Source organism: Biomphalaria glabrata, chromosome 8, assembly GCF_947242115.1.
Source record: "Biomphalaria glabrata chromosome 8, xgBioGlab47.1, whole genome shotgun sequence".
Taxonomy (NCBI): domain Eukaryota; kingdom Metazoa; phylum Mollusca; class Gastropoda; family Planorbidae; genus Biomphalaria; species Biomphalaria glabrata.
This window is the reverse complement of record NC_074718.1, coordinates 43,553,155-43,578,592: the sequence shown is the minus strand read 5'-3', so window position 1 is coordinate 43,578,592 and position 25,438 is coordinate 43,553,155. Positions and strand designations below refer to the sequence as shown.

The window sequence follows — 25,438 nt, the reverse complement described above, 5'->3', positions numbered from 1 at the left end:
ATATTATCTTTACTCTCACTTACTCTATGATGTTACTGAAGGACAGTACATACCAAAAAAAAAAGGGAAACATGGTCCCCTTTCATGGATTTATAAATAATAAAACCTTATAATCATTTGATACTTAATTAAAAAACCAAGAATACTAATCAGAGTGATAAAAAATGTAGGGGAAAAAAAGTCAATTAATATCAATAACTAAAAACAAAACATTTACAGGGTTGCAGCTTGATAATTAAGATTTTTACATACAGACATTTGTAGTGATGTCACTGGTAGAGACTGAGCAAAATCAATTGGCATGGAGTTTTCAAATTGGTTTAGTTTGACCAGAACATCAGCTGTTCCTTTCACTGGCTTGTCATAGGTGTATCTGACATGAAAGAAATTTGGGATCATTACATGATAACTAGAAAGTCTTTTAATTCACATATGTTTTTTTTTTAAAAAAGAGGATTGTTGTTGTTTTATTTTCACAAAATTCAGATGTTCTTTCAGAAATGCTAGCTTAGACCTCCCGCAGGATGGCAGGGGATTGCAGCAGGACTATCATAGTAACTAAGTAAAGTTCCCCTTTCAGACCTTGTGGTCTATAGGGAAGATGATGTAAAGGTCATCTGTTTCTGTGGCCTACGGTTTACGAGGGTGTCAAGTGGCCAGCACAACGACCAACCGCCTTTACTTTTCCCCATTCGTTAGGTACCCATTAGAGCTGGGTGAACTCAGAGGCGCCTGAACATCCTGAAGTTAAAAATCCCAGCTTTCACCAGTATTCGAACCCCGAACCTGGTTCGGTAGGCAAGCACTTTACCGCTCAGCCACCGCGCCTCCCATCATGGTAACTATTCAAAGCAAGTACATGGCTTACAGGCAACAATATAAATAGTACCATAAAATGGTAGAGAAGTCGAGAAAAGAAAGGAGGGAGGGTAGCTGGAAGAAAAAAAAAGAATAAAACATCTAAATAAGTCAAACACTAAAACTCAACTAAAATAATGAGTATAATAGGATTTTTTGGAGGCCTGGTGGCTGAGAGGTAAAGCGCTTGGCTTCCAAACCAGGGACCAGGGTTCGAATCCTCGTGAAGACTGGGATTTTTAATTTCAGGATCTTCGGGCGCCTCTGAGTCCACCCAGCTCTAATGGGTACCTGACATTAGTTGGGGAAAAGTAAAGGCGGTTGGTCATTGTGCTGGCCACATGACACCCTTGTTAACCGTAGGCCACAGAAACAGATGTCCTATAGACCACAAGGTCTGAAAGGGGAACTTTTTTTTTTAATAGGATTTTTTAAAATTCTAGTTATATATTCTTCCTAACCATTAAAATTCATGATCTAAAATACTAATGTTAGTCAAAGATGACATTAAAATTCATGATCTAAAATACTTATGTTAGTCAAAGATGACATTAAAATATTGAAAACTAAACAAGAAATGAAAGCAAGAGAGGAGTAAAGCCTTTACCTTGACTTGATAGTCACTGTGATGTCATTGTCACTGGTCAAAGCAAATGAGGGCATTACTATTTCCACTTTGAATTTAGGAAGAACTAAAAACAAATATTTTAATTTCCAATTCTTTGTCACATTTCTATGATTATTACTAATTCTTGCCATTAAATACAATGTTTTGATTTTATATGTTATGCTTAGCTTATGTTATGCTTATCTTATAAATTACAGACGTTAATTCAAAAGAAAACATAATGAAGTGCTGCATGTAATAATATTACCATATTTTGCAACTGTAAATATTTTTTGCGCCCTTGTTGTCTGTTATTAGAACAATAAAAAGAAACATGTAGAAAATAACCACAGCTTATAACAGTCCTACAATAAGTCAATGTACAATATTTAAAAAACAACAACAAAGCAACAACTATTTCTGATCCAAAATTTCCATGAAAAATAAATGTCAAGTATTTTATTTTCTGCTTAATCAGCAAATAAATCTAATGAATTAATTTAAATGTCTCATTAATATCTTATCTTATAAATTAAAGACGTTACTTCAATAGAAAAGATCATTTTCATTTGTTAATTGAGGCGTGCATATTAGTTACTTAAACTCAATGGTTTTCTTTCTTGATTTAGCAAATTTTCCATGCTCTAAAGGCGCTAGGGAAGGAGCACATATTCACATTACTCCTAAAATATGAAATAAGGAATGTTCCTTATCTTTGTGTTTTTCTGAGCATTTCATTAGGTTACATTTTTATATTTGTAATTTATGGTTCAGCGTTTTAGGGATTATTTTTTTTTTTTCAATATTTCCGTTTAGTCTTTTTAGTCCTGAAGTTTCTCTAAATTTAGTGATTTTACTGATAGTGTTAGTCTAGTCAAATGTGAATAACTGTTTGTTATAAATCTCACAGCTCTATTTTGTATCTATTCTAGTTTTTTTTTTATGCTTTCATGAGTTGAGGAATTCAAATAGAGGATACATGGTATGTATGGGATGCATATTCTAATAGTAGTAAAAAAGAAAACATAAGAAATACATTCTAGAATATTTTTCTGCATTGTCAAATCAGATAACTGTCTGTTAAGGAAAAAAAAAATATTTTGCATACTCTAAACATTAAATGAAACTTACATTAGCTTTGGCTTCAATCTTCCAGTCTCCTAATACAGGCTGTGCTGATAGAACCAGCTTCTGGGTGAAGACACCATTTACGGGATTCACTTTGTTCCATTGTTTGATTTTGTTAGAGTTGGCATCCTACGACACAGAAGAAAGCACAACTTGACCAATTTCACTGCATTACCACAGCCAGTATAATCATTACTCTAATCATAGCTGCGCAAATGTCTGATTACAAGAGTTGTCAGGGACATGGGGGAATTCACAAATAAGCACCCTCAAGAACGGCTGCCTGTGAGCATGTAGACTAGTACTAGTATGTTTCCAAACAGCACAAAAGCTCCCCAGCCTGTCAAACCCTATTTGTTGAGTCAGCGATTGAGGCAGAGTTTCCTCTTCCTTCCAATGGGTGGCTAGCTATGTGAGTCAACGTTTGGTGTGAACCATGCAAACGAGTCTTGATTGCTTTCACCACTGGGAAACTTAGCTTTGATACCTATTATGCTCTCATACTCTTCAGGCTTTTGTTTCGGCATTAAAACAACTGTTGGAAAGCCAATATGGAAAGATACAATGAAACTGATGTTATTACCAAACACACCTACAGGGCTCATTGTCTATTCAGAAAAATGGACCTGGTTATGAGATTAAACTTATACCCTTCTATGTGTTAGAAGAGTTTTGATCTAAAATGAGATGGCATTATTTACTAACACTGCCAAACATATACACAAATACAGTTCTATGCAATATAGATGAATAGTTGTACCAACAAACAGAGTTCAACTACTGTACCTACATAAATTGAAACATCCATAGAACCTGAATAGGACTTTAAGTCTGGATAGATTCCAAATACTCTGAAGTTCACTGACCAGAAAATAAAATAAGTCAGTTTTTTTATCCTTTTGAATATTTCAAAATAAAATACAATTTATATAAAAGATACATTTCAATTGCTATTTTCAAATAGATTTTTTTATTCCCCTATCCATACAATAATTGTTTTTTATTTATATTGCATATTAAGCAGTGAATCTTATTTAATACCGATGTGCAGAAATAATTTAACTGCCATCTTTCTTGAAACGATCTATTTTCGTCCTTAATTTTTCTTTTACTAGCAGTTGCTGCTGTGGTTACTGATACTTCATCACTATTTAAATCCATTACTCTACAAAATTAAATTGTCAGTAAACTAGTGTAAATTGTCTTGTAACTATCAGACAGTACTGAATAAATGGAATATATAGGGAGCCTAGGAGTCAATGAAATAAAATAGAATTACAATATAATCACCGATAATTTTTCTGTAAGTCTAACTCTAACATATTGGTTTATTTAATTTAAGTTATGAAGTGATTATTAACAATTAATAATAATTAAAAAGTTAACAAATCAACATTAAACTTAAAAGATTCTCAGAAACATGCACAAAAAAAAACAGAAAAAAATAAATTTTTGATCAAGATAAAGATATATTATTATTATTATTATTAGTTGAATCACCACATCATTGATTTGACAGTGGATTGCTTATCCATCCATATCCCCATTTTTACATGAGTAAGCAGATAGTATTGAAAAATGTGTATACTAAATATATAAGTGTTTGTGTATAATAAACTGTCACCTGTATCATCTGGCTTAAAAATAGCTTTGTTAATCTGAATAAAAACTGAAAAAGCTTCCTTGCTGTTGTACGAAAGATCAGTGGATTGATTGAAGGTTAATGCTCCACTGCCCTTGACTTTTAGAGTATAGATACTGTTAGGAAGGTCAGCTGGTAACTGGGGATTCATTGTAGAATTTATTTATATATAAGTAATTTTAGACTACATTAAGCACTAAAATAAGAGAAAGGGGTCTACAACTTAAATCTTCACTGCATCATGACAATATTTACTCGAAAAATAAACCCAAGCATTACACCAAAAACCAACAGGATGTTAAATATTTCCACACTGACAAAATAGTCAAGGCTGGTGCCAAGTTGTCTAAATTTTGTCTTCCCTTGGGTTCATCATCCTTAAGGAAAGAGGGAGCTTTAGAAGCAAGTCAATTTTAAAAGCCTTACATTAACCAACAACATAGAGAGGTCTCTCAATGATTGAAAACAAATGCAGCAGCACTACAAGGACAATGGTTGTACAAGAAACAGGCCTATTGTCTATAAACACTTTATAATGATTAAAAATCAAACTATATAAGTTCATTTATTTTAAGTTTCTTTAGTTACAATTTAAGGATTACTATTTAATTGACAAACACTTGTTTTCATTAGTCCAGTGTTTCCCAAACTGTGTTCTGTGGAACCCCTAGTGTTTTGTGAGGCCTGAATAGATGTTCCACAAACTACTTAAATAATTAACTATAGTAGGCTACCACGTGAATTATCTCTCTAAAAAATAAGAAAAGTTCTCCACTAAAAACTCAGAATGTGCGAAGTGTTCTATTAGGGCAAAAGTTTAGGAAACACTGCGATAGTTCAATTTTTTTCTGAAAGATGTGGCTTCACAAATAATTAACGAAGTGAAACACTAAATGTTTTTTTTTCTCTTATGATTCATTAGCCACTTCACTCACCTTTAATTTAAAAATTTCAGGAGCACCTGGAAATAGTACAAAAAGAAGCAAAATATAAAAAATTCTTTAAAAAAAAAAAAAAAAAAAAAAACTAATCTAAAGGGGAAGAACTTTTCCTTAAAATTATATACATATCAATTATTTTCAAGTTATTTCCCTTATTCGATATTAAACAAAATAATAAATTACCAATAATTAATCCACTGATTTTATTTATTCAAGTATCAACTTGATCGGAGAATGTTTGAGGGAGAACTAGCTTTAACAATTATTTAAGGAAATAAACCCAACAACACTGAGCATACTGAAGGATTAGTTTCCCTCGCTGGTGTCAAATAAAACAATTAATTACCAGTAATTAATTGACTAATTGGTTACTTTTTCATTTATTGAAAGATGCTTTGATAAAAAATTGAAACTGATGAATGACTTGGATGGCTGTCAAAATAAAAGCTGCTCACAATCGTTCAGACGGACCTAGTCCATCAGGGTTGTGCAGTGCTACAGTCTCATTTCCTTGCTGACTCCAAACATAATACATTTAGGATTGAAACATTTAGGATTGAAATTGGATGGCTGCCTGGTCGTGCGGTTTGCGCGCTGGACTGTCGTTCGGATTTATCGACGGTCGAGGGTTCAAACCCTGCCCGCTCCCATCCCCCGTCATTCTGCGGGAGGTTTGGACTAGGAAGTAAACTATCTTCAACTCTAAAGGAACATCCGAAACATGTAAAACATTTTACAAACAAACATTTTACAAACTGTTTCAATTGCCTCTTAATGTTAATAACTAATTTGAATTAGCATCAGGGCAGAAAAATTGGAACTATTTAATTAGCAGTTAAGTAAAATACAATCAATTTTTTGCCAGAATAGTAACTTTTAATATTGAACAGCATCAGGCAATCTTCACAGTGACCCAAGTCTAAAATAACTACCCCTGTTGTTGTTTTTTTTTTAGACATACCTTGTCGAAAGACTTTGTTAGCACTGACCACAGTTTTCTGACCTTGTGATAGGGTCACTAAAAGCATGACATTACTACTGGCGTTGAGGATATGGACACTTAATGACAGGTCCATGTTGGCTCTAACCTTGGAAGGTGCTATGATCATGTAGGTACTAGACAAAAAAAAAAGATTTTTAAATGATAATACATTTAGTAAAATAAAAAAGTTCAGTTTTGATTTGCAGAGTAACAAATGCTTTTTAACTTAGCAATTACAAATGTGAATACAAGTACACCCTAACATTTACATATATGCCTTAACCTTGACAAAATACCTTCATTAAACAAAGTGAGGGCCTCACCTCCAATTTTTAAGGGATGTATAGCTGAATGGCAACAACCTCTAAAATACTTATCTTAATCTTTCCCCAGTCCCCCTTCCTCCGTAGTGACTCTCTACACAAAGTATAAAAAAAACTACTTCAACTTATACTGCAAGATCTGACGAGTACAATTTCTTTCTCTTGTTTGATACCTAACAAAATAATTAACTAATTAACTACCAATAATTAATTTTCCAATGGGTTAATTTTTTAAATTCCTGTTTTTTCATAATATGTATAAGAAATAATTGTGCAAAATTGTAACTTGATCTGAGAATGGGTTTAGGAGAAATAATGCGTAAAAAAAATGGGTTGTACCAGATAGACAAATATACAAACAGAGTGAGTTGATAAAAGCTTTGTAAAAATAAAATTGCCTAAATTTATCTCTATTGAAGAACGAAACTTTGTAACCAATCAGGTAAACCCACTTTCACATTATTTTAATTGACCTATGAATAGGTCAACTGAACTCTATTTTCGTAGTCTTTCATTTCATGTGAAAAGTTAAGCTTTAATGTAACATCTGGCCATGTTTGACATAAATCTAAATCCAATGCACTAGATCAGCCAGTTAAGCTATAAACGAAGATGTTTTCTTAAAATATATTTGTAACGATATATACAGATATAACTATTAATTAAACACATTATTTAATAAAACAATATCTACCAATCTCTCCATGTTGATTTCCGCTGCGTGGAGTTTGAAGCAGCCTGTTGTCTGTCTGGAATACTGATTTAAGAAACTAGAGTTAATACATCTAAAAACTTAATATATCTAAAAAAGTTCATTGAGCCACTAATCAAAAAAATTGTCTGAAACGAGGGGCTGTAGAATTTACTAGTTATTTTTTTAAGCACAGTCTAATAAAACTGCAAGACACGTTTTCTGACTCACTTTTGAGCTCTGCCGCTAGTTATGACAACAGCTATAAGAATTAACTTCCACATCCTGCACAGCCTAAAACAACGGCAACAAAAAAAAAACAGAACATATTATATATAGTAGTGCATACATCTGTCAAATTAGCAGTTAAAAATACATTAACATGGCTAAACATTAAAAATACACCTCCAGCCTTTTATATACCAAAAAAATGTAATTCTTGCTTTAAATTTAAAATCTGTGCAAAATGCGCACATGTTAAATTATAAACATGAACTTCTTTGTTATAAAATTGTTTGAATAAAAACATACAAATGTGTTGTATATACTGAATCAGTCCTTAAGCAACATAAAATCAAGCAAACTACAGGTAAACATCTGATTATAATTAAAACATTACTTGCAGTAAGAATCCATCTATCAATAGGAAGTACACTCACTCATCTATTAGACCACCACCATGCTTGTAGATCAATTTTCAATTAGTTTCATTAGGCTGATACACAGTGCTGGGAGAGGATTCAAAAGAAAATGTTTATATTTGAGAAAAACCCTTGCCTTCCACAGCTAATAAAGTGATTACTTAAACAAATTAAGTGATTACTTAACAAATAAAGGATTATTTCTAATAAACAATAGATAATATAAACAAATTAAGTGATTACTTAACAAATAAAGGATTATTTCTAATAAACAATAGATAATATGTAAGGTTATGATTATATGTTTGGCCATATCCCACTATAACAAATTTAATTAGAGTAACATCCTATGATGTAAAGTAGCCTAGATCTTATAAGGCAACCCCCTATTCCCTAACAGCTGGGAATAGGCTGTAACCCTATTCCTATTTACTTGTGTTTAGGCCAGTCTTGATTTCCACCTTCCAGTTTAGAAATTAGTGTTGTGAAATTGGTTGTTGTGAATTGGCATAAAGAAATAACCAAATATTTCTTTTGATTTTATGTCAGTAACACTGATGTGCTGCACAATTTATAGTTCTTAAAGATAGAATTGGAACATACAGGAGGCTCTCGGGTTACATCAATGCCAAGTTACAATGTTTTGTGGTTATGACACATGTCCCGTCTACTATATTGATTATAAAAAGCTTTTTTTAATTTTTATCTTCACGATTTGCTTTTCAGATTCACATGCTCCAGTATCTCCAGTATCTCTAGTATCTCCAGCACCTCCCCCCTCCCAATAAACATTTTTTTTTTCTGTGTAATTCATAAATATTGTATATTTCCTTAATTTTATTTTTTTTGGAAATTATGAGGACACTGTGTAAAGATAGGACAATTACAGTATTTACATACTTATGTACTTATTTTCCAACTTGTACCAAAAATCAGTTTACTGCACTACTTAGGAACGGATCAACACCTTTACCCGAGGACCCCTGTATACACATTTCTTTATTAATTTCCATTTTACTATGTCATTTATTTTGTTGTTTTTGTTATACAAAAAAATATATATAATGCTTTAATTAATTTCTTACACATTAATGTTTTTTAAATCTATTAAGTCTACAGCCCACTGTGAATTTCTTCTGAATAAAAATTAAATTAGGTTTTAATAACATACCTCTAGTTCTTTTAATTCAATATCAAATACACCAAAACCATCCAGTTTTGAGATTTTCATCATCAATTTTCATTACCCAGATTTAACCCCTGTTAAATATAAATATAATATATAATTAAATATAATTAATAGTGTTATGATAAAATTAACATCAATTCTTATATTTCCACCTCATATTTTTGAAGTTGGTGGCCAATTGGTGCTATTAAATAAATAAACCACTGTTACATAAGATCTGAACGAAGTGGTCATCTCCTTTCCATTAGGACTAAAACAGAAAGATTTAAAAACTCCTTTATCCCACTTTCGGTCAGAGTGTTACAAGATCAGCTGTCGTCATTGAGAAGTACATAGGAGTCAATTCATAAAGGGCTGGTTGTGAATGTGTATGTGTTTCATGTGTGAATGTTGTTCGAATTTTCATCTATACTGTTATTGTACAGTTACGCCGATATTGTCAATTGTAGTCAAACTGAATTTCCATTTGATTGGATCAATAAAATTATCTTATCTTAATATTTATTTAATTTGAAATTAGTAATATTCTCACATGAATTATTATTTTGAAATATAGTGGGAAGCGTGGTCGAGAGGCTAAGTGCGCTTGAACTTGGCTTGGCTTGGCTACCTAGAAGGGGGCTCGAGGTTCGACACCAGACTCGGGCAGAGTTGTGTTTACTGAGTGCCTAAAGGCAGCATGGAAAACCAACTCCTAGATAACTGCTCCCCCCTCCCCCCCACTGGTCCACAAATGAGATTGGACCAAAGCGCTCTGAGCATGCTATAAGCATGAAACTAGCGCTATATAGAAGCTATAATAATAATATAAGAAGTTGAAAAAGGACACATTTTTTAAATTTCTATTTTACTCTATCACTTCTGTTGTTTTTATTAATATCTATAAAACATTTCCTACACCACAAAACCAAATAAGACTTTAAAATGAGTTTGTTATTGGGTTACTTTACTTTTATGATGTATACTTTTATATCCACCACCACTTTGTACATTTCAAAAATAGTAACCTAAAATAATTTTTAAAAATATTCAATTGAAAAATCAGTTGGGCATTCCTAATTAATGTCCCATTTATAAATCATCTTAGTAGTAGTAATATTATAAATTATCTCAGAACCATCATAAGTGCGACACTTTAAATCACCTTCATGTAAAGCACAACACATTCCTCGTCCCATATGCTAGGACAAATTTGTACAAATACTCCTTCTTCCCTAGTGCTATTAGAGCATGGAATGGGTTGCCTGAGCTAGCCAGGAAAACCAGTGACTTGGCAGAATTTAAGTCATTGGTTAATATGCATGACTAAATGCATGACGCGTAGGACGTAATCATCTTCTTTTTTGAAGTAACGTCTGTATTATATAAGATAAGATAAGACAAAAGACACATTTTTGTGGTCATATGTAAATCAAAGCAAATAAAAGAAAAAATGTGCTAAAAAAAATTATAGAAATGAATTATATTCAACTATTACTGCTAGAAATATATATTGTTGTAACCCCGCCTTGCACACCGCCATCCAAGATAGTGCAAAAGGTGCGCACTATTAGTGACTAGACTAGGAAGGATGTAGACATTAAGAAGGAGAACAATTTCTGCCCAAGTTTAGAGCCATATGAAGATGCTGTGCTCAAGGCAGATGTCCTATGTGTTTGTCATGTCTCCATGTAAATTAACATCTATACCTCGTTGAGTTGCCTCCCTTCAGTTATTGCACTATGTAAACAATGTAATATGCATCAAAATAACTTGATAAATAAAACTTGTAAAATAATAGACCAAATATGCTAAGTCAACAGCATACACTTAAACTTAAATATTCTGGTACAATGTTACATTTCACTGTTACAGCTAAAAAATATACTACACATAATTCCCCAGTATAAGCAATTCAATATGTATTAGAAGAGTTTGATAAAAAAAAAGTGCATAATAGCAAATATATGCTAAGTAAATAGCATATTAACAAACTATAGTATTACTGAAACAATATTACATTTAGATATTAAAGGTAGAACTAAGTTACACATTTAATTCTCCAGGTAGGTATTATAAATTCAAAGTAAAATGAAAAAAATAAACTTATGTCAACAATGAATATGTATATAAATACCCAGTATTTTATAATAAATTTATTTTATAAATAGATTTAAAAAACTGTTTCACTTAAAACATTTTAGATGCAAAATTTACACATAAAGGAATCTACAGAAATATTACTTGATAAACAGAACTCATGAAACCACCTATCACACACCATACAACCAATCCAGTTCATCAACTTCCCATCTATACAATTCCTTTTTGAAACCTTCCAGTCCACATTCAGCACATTCATCACCAATACGTTTGTTTTCTAAACATAAAAACATGGTTTTCAAAAAAAACATTCACATCATTGGCACTGGAACATTTCACATCAGCAACCACTTCGTTTTCATTACTGCTAACAATTTTAAGTTTTTGACTAACTGAGCTGTAAGGGAAACTTAGTCTTTTTTTCTTTGTGAAGTGTTCTTTATTATTAATTAGGTCTTCCTTTAGTTTTTACTTTTCTCAACATTACATTACTAAATGTATCAGTTATAACTTTAGATGAGTCAACAATATCACTACCAGATAGATTGTTTTCACTACTATGAGCTACAAAGGGTTGAGCACGAATAACACTTGTGACTCTTTCAACATTCTGCTCATTAATATCATTAAAAAGACAGGACACTTCCTGAGAAGTTGAGACAATAGGAACAAACTCTTCACCAACACACTCACCCTTCATACTAATATTTGTTTCAGCCAAGGCCTTGGTCACATTAGTAATAACAAATTCCTCACTTACTCTGATATGATAAATACACATCTTTAACTGTTCCAGCTTTACAAAAAATTGTTGATCCCCCAGATTCTGATACAGTTTAGTTCATTTTTCTGGTCCTTTACAATTTTAAATCGCCCTTAGCACTAATGGTTGGATAAATTACATTAGTTAAGATAGATGATGTGTACTCAAATTCTTCATCCCTAAAAGATTTATTTTGGAAATGGCAGCCAGCAGGAAGAAAAATCATTTCTGAAGAAAGTTTATGTCTCAAAGAAAGAATACGTCTGCAAGGCAATAAAAATCTAGTGAAGAAATACAATTGCAAGAATCTATGCTAACCACATAAGAATTGGTATTATTATAATTACTAGTATTAGAAATAGAAAAAAATGATGTGTCAGCATCATTTTGAACTATGTTGTAGTTACATCTTTTAAATAAAGAAATCTGATGGCCCACTAACTCTGCTCCAAATGGTGTTAATATATTCTTGTACAAAGTAAGCAAATGTGTGTCTGGTAGTGTTGAATAATGTTTAGTTATTTTGTGAATGTGGTGTTGTGCTGATTTTATTTTAGACACGTATGAATCAAACAAAAGTAGCTTAATTAGGCATACTCTGAGTGTTGTGTGGCTTTCTAGGTGCTTTTTTTATCCTTGAATGATATGATTCTGCATGATTTGTAGTTGTGATGTGTAAAGATGCAACATCTGTATTTCTAAATGCTGCCCACATGTCAGAAAGTGACCACCAATTAATTTTGAAAGTAGCTTTCAACACTGGGACAAGCTAAAATGATGTCAGCTTTTAACAACTCAAATGCTTCTTCACTCTATGCATAAGGTTGTTCTTTAAATAGATCAAAACTTTTACTGGATAATTCCTTTAAGACATTCATGTTTAAATACTTTTTCATTGCTGTTATTGTGTGAAAAAAACACAGGCGAATTTAAGATTGAGGAAAACATTGCTTGATTGCACCTATTTCACTAAAATCTTTATCTACAAAAAAAAGTGTGGCTCCACACACACATCAGACACAATGTCAACACTCTCATTCCTTACAAGCATGCAACACAGGTACACCATTACCATTGGCATCAATACACATACACATTCAACAAAAGAAATAAATACTCATTGACTTTATAAGTGCATCTACAATCAATATGCTTTTGTTGGCTTTAAGTGAACCTATCATTTCCTTGGTCATGTATGCCAAATACAGAAATTCATTATTTGTTGTCACACCATATTTCACAACTACACTACCAACCTTTATAGTGTTCATAATATTTCTACTCCTTCACTGTCAGTGCAGAGGTCTTAAAGTTTTCTTATATAATTTTCAACTTCTTTCACAAGAACACATTTGTACTGTTTCTGCGAGATGATTTGTTTCAATTCTGACTGTAGGATTTTGGTACCAACCATCAGATCCACAGTTTCATCTGGCTTTATTTATTCGCCTATTTTCTGGATACACAAGTGTAGTCTGAAAATAATAAAATAATTGTATATAGCTATCGCGAAATCAATATTGACATGTGAAAATTCTTGAGAGATAACTGTTAGGAGTAAATAGGCTTTTTAATAATTTATGATCTGTGGGATGATTTTCATGTGACAGTCGTGCCTTTGTGATTACGAATTGGAAGCCAGTATCATCCGAATGCCGTATCACTGCACGAATCAATGCTGGACAATCTTGTTTCCATGACCTAAAAAAAAATTATTATAATGCCAATATTATATATGTTTTTTATTTTTTTAAATCACTCTACTCTTGTCAGTATTTTGATTTAAGAGATGGGGGGGGGGGGGGGGAAGGTTCAATAATACTGAATACCATTATAGAACTGGCTACTGTATCATTAGTATTAACTATTGAACTGCAAACAAAAAGTACATTTCCCATTTCTGAGCTTAGGATCTAATAGGACAGATGTTGTGAAGGTCATCTATTTCTATGGCCGATGGTTAATGAGGGTGCCATGCGCATAGCACTTCAACCAACCATCTTTACTTTTCACAGCTAAATTTAGATTAGATGGACATCCTAAATAACTTGAAATAAAAAAATCCCAGTCTTCACCAAGTTTCAAACCCAGGACCTCTGCTTGGAAAACAAGCACTTTCTTTACCACTTGGCCACCATGCCCCGACAACACATCTTTTGTAAATGGACATACGAAAATATTTTTTTCATTGCTATGAAATATTAAAATAAATACCTTTGATTTGTCCAAATGTCTTTACTTGACTGTTTTGTGGCTCTGCCTTGTTTGCATATTAATTTTAGCCACTCGTACTGGATAGATTTAGCTGGATGTCCATTGATAAGCTAAAAATATTAAGATTTAGCACTTATAAATTGAGTGAAGGGAAAAGTATTTTTTATTAAAGTATTAAATTTAACAGCTGTATACAAAATATAGAACATTCTAAGTTAAACTTCTTTGTAAAAAAAAAATATTATAAACTTCTGTAGCTTAATAAATAGAGAAAGTTAAACAAAATCTCTGTATTAACTGTATATTTATTTTCAACTCTACATAATTATTTTCATTTAAAATTACATGCATAGTTATTCTACTCTTTATCTTTAATTTATTAAATATCATAAAATACTTACATTACTTAAAAAAAAAAAGGAAGATATACTAACATTCATCAGCACAAAATAAAACTGTCTTGGATTGGTCCTAACTTTATTCTCTCAAGTAATCCAATGATGGTCCGACACCTTAATAGTCTGAGTAATTGTGCAGGTTTGTTGGCAGTACTAGTACAGTACAGTTCCCCTTTCAGACCTTGTGGCAGTGTTGCTCTGAAATCGTAAGCATGAATAATGAATGATTTCAATCTCCTAGATTCTAGAAATGAAAATAGTTTTGGTTCTTGCAAGAACTTAAAAAGATAGATCTAGACTGTGACTGTAGTACTCGTAGTCTAAGAGTCTCTAGAATAGAGTAGATCTAGATATTTAAGATATCAATCATATTCTTAAATTCTAAATCTTAGCTAGTGCCGTACATTTTTTCATGATAAGGGCTAGGCTAAGATTTAAGTACCTAGACTCTATAGTCTAGACTGGGCTAGACGTCTATAATTTATAATATAACAATAAATCAATAACAAATTTATGAACTTATAATTTATTATTATAACTAAAGCTAAGGCTAAGGGTGATCATAAAAAGTTCCGGTAAAGTTCCGAAATGTTCGATGTCGGATTGCACTTCACGATTAAGTCTTATCTTAAATATTTCCTTCTTGTAGATCTCTATCTATATTCAGTGGCTCACAATCTGCTCACTGCTGAGAATTTATAATTTGTACCTGGAGTAGGCCTACACCTACTTTTCTAGTTCTCCGTAGGAAGAATAACTCTTCTGAAATTGATGGAAAATGTCAACACATCGAGTAAGCGAACTTGCTTCATAGGTAATTTCGTCAATAACTCATTAGCGTTGATATGTATGGAGGAAGATTTAACTCAACTGATTGCACGCTTTCTGAATCGTTTTTCAACAGTTGAACATATCATTCAGTGCGTGATCCATCCGAAAGCGTTAACGCTTTTGAATTGGCCCCTTTTCTCCTTGCAATACAATCTTCGTAAATGTTTACAGTTATCACTATTACAGAACATCATTTTGGTTTTCAAATTAATCTGGTGTCACTTAAAGTACTTTTCATGTGTCTTTCCTTGCATTTTTAAAACAATATGTCAGCGGAAGAAGATGAGAGCAATCAAATTCTGTCTCATGGTTTCAAATTGTAGGTTATGATTAGATAATAACATGTACATAATTGAGTATCATAAAATTTCTAATTACTATATTTCATTTGAATTATTACAAATATTAATACAATATTATTTAAGATTAATATAGTAAAGGTTCAGCCTGACAGACCCACCTTGTAAAAAAAAAAAAGGAAAAGTTAAGTTCCTCTTTCAGACCTTGTGATATATGGGGCAGATGATGTAAATGTCATCTGTTTCTGTGGACTACGTGTAACGAGGGTGTTATGTGGCCAGCTAAAAGACCAGCCGCCTTCATTTTCCCCAACTAATGTCAGGTACCCATTAGAGCTGGGTGGACTCAGAGGCGCCCTTAAGATCCCCAAATAAAAATTTTTAGTCTTCACCAGGATTTGAAGCCCTAAAGATCCCGAAAGTAAAAGACAGACACACCTGGTCGTGCGGTATGCGCGCTGGACAGTTTTTGGGATTTCACTTTGGTCCCGGGTTCAAACCCTGCCCGCTGCCATCCCCCGTCATCCTACAGAAGGTTTGGACTAGGAAGTAAATTATCTTCAACTCTGAAGGAACATCTGAAACATGTCAAACATTTTACAAATTAAGAGTTTGTATTAGAAAATAAATCCGTCTTTGCATTTGATTCATTCTTTACTACATACAGAATTACTTTATGAGCCTTGCTTGTAGCAAAGTTGTACAGTAATACAGTATATCATAATAATTCCGTTTCCTACATGGGTCTCGCTCAATAGCAAGAATTACCAAATGTTTCAATCTATCTTCGAGAATTGTTGATTTCATGTCATTCTTCATTAGTTTGAGGCGCGAGAAGTTTCTTTCACCAGATTCCAAAATTACGGGTATGCGAGGTATCGCATAATGCCGTTTTTTTTTTATCGCGCGTAGAATTGGCGTTTTCATATTGAATGACACCCCAAAATGACAATTTTGGTCTATATATTTCAGGAGATTTGTATGAGTTTTCAAAAGATTTTAATAATTTCCGGATATTTCCAGGACTTTTTCGTATTTTTGCAATATCAGGACATTTCCAGGAGCTCTTGGTAAATCAGAAGGCCACGGGAAATCTGTTATAAGTTATAAAATGGTTATATTTAATAATTCACACATAGAATTAGCGCAGGTCCTATGAAAGTGCGGGGTCCACTGCGGTCGCATAGGTTGCAGTAGCCTAAGGCCGGCTCTGCAAAATAGCGGCGTATGCTATGCCGCCGGTCGACTAGTTTTTAATATTTCTTGTTTTTAGCTTAACAATATTATATGCACGGTTGCAGAAAAGAGTCTGGGACAACATATTGCTGACTAGCAGTACTAAAGCCCTAGTCTACCGGACCTGTGTGTTGAGCACCTTGCTGTACGGAAGTGAAACATGGTCAACCTACTCATGGCAGGAAAAAAAGCTGAATGTCTTTCACCTCCGATGCCTAGGGCGGATCTTTAAAATAAGGTTGCAAGATAAGAAAACCAATGAGGAAGTGCTACGAAGAGCAGGGTGCCAGGACATCCGCTCTGTTATCAGCAGCAGACGCCTTGGCTGGCTTGGCCACGTCCGTAGAATGCCAGTAGGTCGACTTCCACAGGACATACTGTATGGCGATCTAATAGAAGGCAGGAGAGCCGCTGGTCGCCCACTTTTACGTTATACGGATGTATGCAAACACGACATGAAGCTCTTCAAAATCGACACTGGCAACTGGGAAGAGGTGGCACTGACAGATCCACATGGAGAGAGAGCATAAAGGAAGGGTCACAGATTGCAGTCATACACAACAGAAGCAGAAAGAAGGGTGAAAATGCAACGGCGCCTGGTGATTATATATGCCCAATCGCAGCTGTGTATCAAGGATTGGCCTCTTTAGTCACACAAGAAGTTGCAAAGGGAAAAGATCGTCTCTCGAGACGTAAAATGCCACAGATGCACGCACGCATAGAAATAACAAAAAGATTGAATAGGCAGTCCGTGCTAATCAATAGTGATGTCCACACGGAGCCCCATCTATATGCGTAACGTTATGTTTGAGTGTGAATGCTTGGCAGGTGCCTTCCACGAGATTATATGCTATGTTGTTGTTTTTGTATTTTTTGTTACTGTAAACAAATCTACGGAGAGAGAGAGAGAGTACTAAACTTACTGTGAATAGATGTAAATTGACCACTGTTACTATTCGACACAGAGGCGGCCTTAGCAGTGCGCGGGACCCTGTGTGAGTGTCATATCAGGGCCACGAATATGCATGGTGACGAAAGATTATTTTCGTTGCGGGAGGGGGGGGGGGCTCTAAGGCCTATGAATCGTGATCGACTAATTTTTGACCTTTTTTTTACCACTTATCAAATTCAGTCACACATTTCAATACTGTAAAATTAGTCGACTATAAAAACACTACTTTGTTTCTATTAACTAAATCAGCTCATTAGGCAGCATGTTATAGAGCAATTATGTGCAGACAACTTGTGCACCTCCCCTTTTTGCTTTCGATGATTTCCAGCGGTACTTCACGAGCTGGAGGCGCGGTGGTTGAACGGTAAAGCGCTTGGCTCCAGAAACGGAGTCCGGGGTTCGAATCCTGGTGAAGACTGGGATTTTTATTTCGGGATCTTTGGTCGCCACTGAGTCCACCCAGCTCTAATGGGAACCTGACATTAGTTGGGGAAAGTAAAGGCGGTTGGTCGTTGTGCTGGCCCTATGACACCCTCGTAAACCGTAGGCAATAGAAACAGACCTTTACATCATCTGCCCTATAGACCTGTCACAGTCTCAGTTGACATTGCTTAATTTAATATTCACGTCATGTTAAGACACGTGGAATTCCTGATGTAGAAAACAGGAAGGAGAATGAATAAAGTTGACTTTGAGTCAAGTCAGTCAAGTCAAGTCAGTGAATTTAAGTCAAGTGGGATACTTTGGACCGGATGGTCAAGTAAAGTGTTATCCTCTGTAGGAGGCAGTCAAGTATATTTTGGTCCAGGATGGACAGTAGCGACTTAGAAAAGTCGAGTAGTAAATTCAGTTAGATAGTAACTTATGGGCAGCTGTTGCCAGTGGTCTTTTTGAGACATGTATTGGCTAATCTGGGAAGAGGTGGCACTGGACAGATCCACATGGAGAGAGAGCATAAAGGAAGGGTCACAGATTGCAGATGTCATACACAACAGAAGCAGAAAGAAGGGTAAAAATGCAACGGCGCCTGGTGATTATATATGCCCAACCTGCGATCGCAGCTGTGTACCAAGGATTGGCCTCTTTAGTCACACAAGAAGTTGCAAAGGGAAAAGATCGTCTTTCGAGACGTAAAATGCCACAGGAATTAGCTAATCTATATTTCTGCACAGTGTTACCCGCTGAGATGCGGACGTTTATTTGTAATCTAGACACGTTAACGTATTGGATATATATTTGGTACCGCTGTTGTGCGGATTGGATTGTTTATTATTTCTTGACTTGTAGCCACTAACAAGGAGTGCACTAGTGCAGTATTATTATAATATGTTGTAAAATAAACTTTATATTTGTCTGCTGAAACGGACTTAAGTCAGTTTGTAGTGTATATAAATGTCACGTGTTAGGAGTGCTCCAGGAAGCAAGAACCCAGCATTTCACGACTTTCGAATTCTTCAACATTACACCATTTAACATCATTTACAAGACCACAAGGTCTGAAAGGGGAACTTGACTTACTTCACGAGCTAATGGAATGTGTCAAGATGAAGTATCACTTAAAAATATTAAATCCAACTAATTAAACTGTGTCATTACAACATTTCCTCCGTCTTGGCTAGAGCTGCTTTTACAGTCAACATCTCAAACAAATACGTTGCCTTTCCTTATAAATGCTTTATATTAACTCTTTCTCTCCGTAATTATTTACCACATTCTAGTGCAGGGGTTCTCAACCTGTGGGCCGCGACCCTCTTGGGGGTCGAATGACGATTTGCCAGGGGTCGCCTGAGACCATCGAAAATATTGATTGTTATTGTCTATTCTTCTATTGCTGTATGTGTGTGTGGGGAGGGGGGGGGGTCGCGGCAGAGTAGGGGTTTGTAAAAAGGGGTCGCGGAGCTTAAAAGGTTGAGAACCGCTGTTCTAGTGGAATCAACGTTGGTATCGTCAGTTAGGAGAGAAAGAGTTAAGTTACTCTAAATATTTTTTAAGTAAAGAAAATTAAATCTGTTGAATTGCACATAACATTCGATATTTATTGAACATTTTTAACAGTACATTGTACAGAAATAGACCATTACAGATTTCTTTAGCAGCAAAGTCTTTCCCAAAATGTTTAGCAATGTGGAACCTAACTCTATAGGATTTCGTTGACATGTAAGTTTTAATACTTTCAAAAATATTTCATGCACAATCCTTGAGGCAAAGAAACCTGAAAAGAAAATTGTAATATACATTATCTAATATAAATATCACAGATCTGAATCAAAGTATGGGGTTTCAAAATATGAAAGTACTGTCTGATGCAAACTTGATATATCTTCAATCAACTCACTGGAGTTTAAACACAGTTGTCACATTCTTTGCAGACATCACATACAGTAGAATCTTTGAGAATCTGAGACTGATAGAAGGCAGTCACTTGGTTACCTGGAAAAAAATTGTTCAGTAATCTTTAGTTCATACAATATTTTTTATTTGAAAAAAAAAAAGTTAGACAAGAGGCCAGGATATTTTTAACATGTTAGAGCGAGGGAACAACACAGGATGAGTTTATGTTGGGTAGATTTATTACAATTTAATTTTAAAGCTTATTAATTAAACAAAACAATAAAATTATTCATCTTCAGTAAATTATTATTACTATTATTATAACGTGTGTATAGTGCATTTTTTTATGCTAAGTGCGCTCTCGTCTAATATCTTTTGTGGACCTGTTGGGTAGATGTATCTCTTTCTGTCTTTAGGAGCGCAGCAAATCCAACTCTGCTTGAATTAGGACTTTAACTCAACCTCCATTGATAGGCTACCAAGAGGTTTATGAAATTCAGCCACACATTAAGATAAGCACTAAAAAGTACAAACTAAATGTTTTAATCCAGTGATGCCCACCCTAATGGGGTCTGCTGGCCATTTTAATTTCCGAACTCGTGTCCCGGGCCGCATGACAGAAAAGATACAAACAAAGAAACTTATTAATTGGAAGTTTGCAGTTTATCCGAAGAAACCTCTAAACATCCGATTGCATAGAAGAGCCACCAAGTCATAGCACTGAATCTAGATTCTCGTCTGCGAATGATGACGTAATATAGGTTTCGTCTGCTCATTACTGAAAAAGTTTGTTGACACAAATCAGTGTTTGTAAGCCTTGTTAGCATCCTTAACGCTTGTTTTTAAAGGTTTGGAAAAGTTTCTGCAAGCGATAGGAGTCGAAATTAATTGTGTCCGCATCGATAGAAATTTATCAAGCAGGAATGTCTGGCTTTGCAAGTCAATCAGTTCCAGATCTGTCCGGCCCATTTGAAACATCGGCCGCAAATTGATTTTCGAAATGACAAATCTATTTCATTATTTAAAAAAAAAAAATCCATAAATCTTCCTCTGAAAATATCCTTCAATAGCCTCAGAGTTTGAATCCTTTTTTCTTTTGGGAAAGAAATATTTAGCTGCTTATAATTTTGTGGTACAGGATGGGGAAGTGACATAGTGCATCCTTTCCTCCTGCTGAATGTACTGTTACTATTTCGTTTGGAAAGCGCGGTATGTCAGCATAAGATATGAGAAATCAACTTCTTGTTTGGTGTTGAGCACTTGAGTTCATTCAGATGTGTCGCATAAAATAGCTAACTCAACAACCATCAGGGGTCGTTCAGTTCAGATACTTGTTATGATTGTTCTGTCTTAAATATTTACATTTCAAGTCTCAAAAAAAAAAGATCCGATTTTTTTGGACGGTCGTTGACTTGTAGCACTAAACTGCTGGTGAACAACTAAACCGCAGTAGGTGTATTATATTTTAACTTGTACAACTTGAAATAAGTTAAGTAATTTCTTTTCTGAACAATATTATATATAAATTTTATTAAAAATGTTTAAAGAACTTCAACTTGAGATAAAATAAAATAAATGTAGTCGACTTTAGTAATAATTTAAATGGTATTTTGAACAAAATCTAACTCACTACAAAACCAGTCTTTTCACTTTGGCAATCTGGAGTCGTCTGTCATACCAAAGATCGCTGACGACAGTGCTGCCTATCTTGCATCATCATAGCTAACGTCTTCCCAGCGTCACCATAGAAACACATGCTCACATTTCATAACACCAATTCAGTGCCTCATCACATGACCCAGATTCAAAACTGCCGCAGAGGTTTGTTGGAGAATAAAGCAATGAAGCCGCAGACACTCGGTTCCATTTCACTCGACAACTTTTCTTGTAGCTCTTGATACTTCCAATGAAACATCCAGCTATACTTCCGGTGCCATCAGTAGTCACTCACACACATATCTCACAAGAAAGAGAAATTGCCTCTATGATGGTTGAAACCTCTTTGAGCAGGTCTTCGCGGGCCCATGTATCCTCCTCATAGCTGCTAACTTCCCTATGATTACAAACAGCTGTTTGTACCGCGAATAACAAAAGTTGAGCGGTATCAGATAGGCCTATGTCTTTTCTAATATCATGTTTTGTTTTAAAAACAGACACATTTTCTTTATAAACAATATGTTGACTCATTATCGTATTCCATCTCTGTGCCATTTTACGTCTCGAGAGACGATCTTTTCCCTTTGCAACTTCTTGTGTGACTAAAGAGGCCAATCCTTGATACACAGCTGCGATCGCAGGTTGGGCATATATAATCACCAGGCGCAGTTGCATTTTCAACCTTCTTTCTGCTTCTGTTGTGTATGACATCTGCAATCCGTGACCCTTCCTTTATGCTCTCTCTCCATGTGGATCTGTCCAGTGCCACCTCTTCCCAGTTGCCAGGGTCGATTTTGAAGAGCTTCATGTCGCGTTTGCATACATCAGTATAACGTAAAAGTGGACGACCAGCGGCTCTCCTGCCTTCTATTAGATCGCCATACAAGGATGTCCTGTGGAAGTCGACCTACTGGCATTCTACGAACGTGGCCAAGCCAGCTAAGGCGTCTGCTGCTGATAACAGAGCGGATGTCCTGGCACCCTGCTCTTTGTAGCACTTCCTCGTGTTCCACCAAAATGTAAAGATCCGTCCACTTTAGCTGGTAGATTTTACATTTAAGTGTTAAAGGCCATGGTACCAATCCATATAAGAAAGTGTGATAGCTCTAACGTAAGGTAAGATACATTTTAAAACTTTTTTTTTAAAAGGGGGGTTTCATTGTGCCGATGTTTCCACGGGCCAGATCTGGTCCGCGGGCAATATTTTAGCCATCACTGTTTTAATCGCAACTACTATTACTGTTGATTTAAAAAGGCTTGTCAAATAAGAAATAACACCTTGTGTAGTTAGCCAGGTTTTTCTGGTTCAAAATTGTTACTTACGTGGTTCGTAATAGTCATAGACTCGGATAGCAGCAGGTTGGGACTTAGCAATCAGTCCAGTTCTCACAGCGCGGAAGTTTAGGCAAACAGGTGTTGTTCCAATCTATAAAATGGTTTTCAAAAAAAAATGGTATTAATTAAAAACACACAGACACAAATCAAGCACAATTTTAAAAACAAAAATAAATAAAAGTTGGCAGCTTTCACTAAAGTGTCATTATGTAAAACATCAAGATATTAGAAGAGATATAAAGGCCAGTGACCTGGTCAAAATAAAGGATAACTTTCTTGTTTTGAGTCTCTATTCGCTTTAGAATGTCCATCTGTGGGAAACTCTCAAGGTCAGCCTCAAAGCCTGATGGGATGCCGATTTCTTCAACAGCCATAGCACTGCTTGGTCCTTTGCCACGCCACCTTTTACAATAAGAAATTGTGTCAGAGCACAGGGTTTTCAGTTTACTTATGTTTTTACTATACCAATAGTAATAATAGGCCTATATCATGAACACACGTTTTAGAATAGTGATGAAGAAAAACAATTGGGCCTACTTAGTGTGAAAATGGACAATCTGTTGAAATAGCGATCATAGTTTCAATCATGGGTGAAACAAATGTGAAAATATTTAACTCATTAGGACACAATAGATGAGAAACAATGGAACAGCTCAAACTATATAAATAATAGGCCTACCCTATATCGTTGTGAACTCCTTACTGGGATTATAATTAAAATAATTGACACTTATGATAATATACTAGATCTAATACTTCTTTCAATCACTCAAAAGAGACGCCAGAGATGAATTAACAACAAAAATATAACTTTAATAAAAGTACTCAGGGTATCTGTAGCTGAAGACAACACATCAAACGTTAACTAAATGAATATACACATCATTATAAAACTGACTTCTATATTACTCATATCGTACGACTAGGCTCCATAACTCAGGCCTCTAACAACAACAATAACAAAACTCAAGGGCCGTCACCACACTTTACCTAGTCAACCAATGAAATAATAATAAATAAAATAAATAAACATAGAAATCCTCACATTTTACAACCACGGTTCTAAAAAGTGTTGTCCACAATGGTCTATACAAACACAATCACCACAATACCCATATATCTTTTAGACGCTTTGCAGCAACTCCAGAGTTTCCTCTCCGGGGCGCATTCCTGGGCCTTAAATAAAGAGGCCATGCGTGGCGCATGCGTCATGGGACCTCTCTCAACCTTGATGATGTGATTCAATGAAACACTTCGCGTTAGATTCGGCACCAACTCAGTTGCGGGAGCTGCCGGAGGGAATTTCATAGTTGATACTTCCTACGCCTAAGAGGCTTCACTCCTGATTTTTACTCAAGGTTGTCTCCAGAAAGGGGGCGCGGTAGTCGAATGGATTACTTTACTGGTGAAGGTGCGGTGGCTGAGCGGTAAAGCGCTTGGCTTTCGAACCGGGGTCCAGGGTTCGAATCCTGGTGGAGACTGGAATTTTTAATTTCGAGATCACTGGTTGCCTTTGAGTCCACTCAGCTCTAATGGGTACCTGACATTAGTTGGGGAAAAGTAAAGGCGGTTGGTCGTTGTGCTGGCCACATAACACCCTCGTTAACCGTAAGCCACATAAACAGATGACCTTTATATCATCTGCCCTATAGAAAGGGAAACTTTACTGTCTCCTGAAATCTGAGTACCCTTATTCTAGATGAAATAAATTGCCTTACTAAACTGACGAGCTCCATCTGCCCATATATTGTTGTAAATTCCAGGCAAGGAAGACAACTCAATGTAAAAACGAAAAAGGCTGTTTATTTATTGGGGTGTCACAGACTCGTTTAAGTGCTCACTGTGACATGAAGTGATTTCGTAGTCACTGGATTATCTTGTGCCTCTTGCACTGAAAAGCTATCAGTCTATAACTGACCACGAAGTGAAAACCTCAGTAGTTTTTTGTAGTTTTGTATTTTGTAGAGAACAATGAGTTTATTCTGACATGGAGTTGTGACCTAACTATATTTTATGATGTCGATATTTGAGCCTTTGGAGCTGGATTAGCCAAAGTATGTTTACTCAATAAACTTATTGTCTGCCATCAAGTATCTTCATTCAATGTATTTAGTGCATTGTGTTCGTTGTGTGAATAGTAAGCTTTGAGAGACATTTGCCCCAGCAGAAGTAATGAAACACCAAGAGAGATGTGGAAATGTCTATCAATATAATATAACTCTGGCATTTTACATTTCATGAGAGAATTTTTTCCCTTTGCAACTTCTTGTGTGACTAAAGAGGCCAATCCTTGATGCACAGCTGCGGTCACAGGTTGGTCATATGTAATCACCAGGCGC

General features: G+C 35.0%; 2 protein-coding genes and 1 long non-coding RNA gene across 8 annotated transcripts in view; all 3 read right to left on the bottom strand.

Moving 5' to 3' along the window:
- The window catches only part of LOC106075362 (CD109 antigen-like), a 52,766-nt gene extending 39,477 nt beyond the window's left edge, over positions 1–13,289 (bottom strand). Inside the window, exons 1-13 of one of the 4 annotated variants that reach the window (XM_056038465.1) lie at positions 13,104–13,289; positions 8,985–9,073; positions 7,832–7,900; positions 7,404–7,466; positions 7,176–7,238; positions 6,138–6,292; positions 5,171–5,196; positions 4,218–4,374; positions 3,384–3,454; positions 2,597–2,722; positions 1,734–1,773; positions 1,466–1,550; positions 253–373 (exon numbers count right to left, since the gene is read on the bottom strand). In XM_056038465.1, the coding sequence (XP_055894440.1) occupies positions 253–373; positions 1,466–1,550; positions 1,734–1,773; positions 2,597–2,722; positions 3,384–3,454; positions 4,218–4,374; positions 5,171–5,196; positions 6,138–6,292; positions 7,176–7,238; positions 7,404–7,456 (897 nt within the window). In that variant the 5' untranslated portion in view covers positions 7,457–7,466; positions 7,832–7,900; positions 8,985–9,073; positions 13,104–13,289. The other 3 variants (XM_056038466.1, XM_056038463.1, XM_056038464.1) reach the window with 3 other exon arrangements.
- A 41-nt stretch (positions 13,290–13,330) lies between these two features.
- On the bottom strand, positions 13,331–15,173 carry LOC106075389 (uncharacterized). The gene is made up of 3 exons (XR_008779394.1): positions 14,496–15,173; positions 14,062–14,171; positions 13,331–13,548 (listed from the first exon to the last, which is right to left on the bottom strand). It is a non-coding gene; the product is annotated as an uncharacterized LOC106075389 (long non-coding RNA).
- Positions 15,174–19,787: 4,614 nt separating this feature from the next.
- The window catches only part of LOC106058419 (CD109 antigen-like), a 61,460-nt gene continuing 55,809 nt past the window's right edge, over positions 19,788–25,438 (bottom strand). For all 3 annotated transcript variants that reach the window (XM_056038461.1, XM_056038462.1, XM_056038460.1), the window contains exons 34-37: positions 23,351–23,501; positions 23,088–23,190; positions 20,113–20,207; positions 19,788–19,989 (exon numbers count right to left, since the gene is read on the bottom strand). In XM_056038461.1, coding sequence (XP_055894436.1) covers positions 20,119–20,207; positions 23,088–23,190; positions 23,351–23,501 — 343 coding nt within the window. In that variant the 3' untranslated portion in view covers positions 19,788–19,989; positions 20,113–20,118. The remainder of the gene's footprint in view (positions 19,990–20,112; positions 20,208–23,087; positions 23,191–23,350; positions 23,502–25,438) is intronic.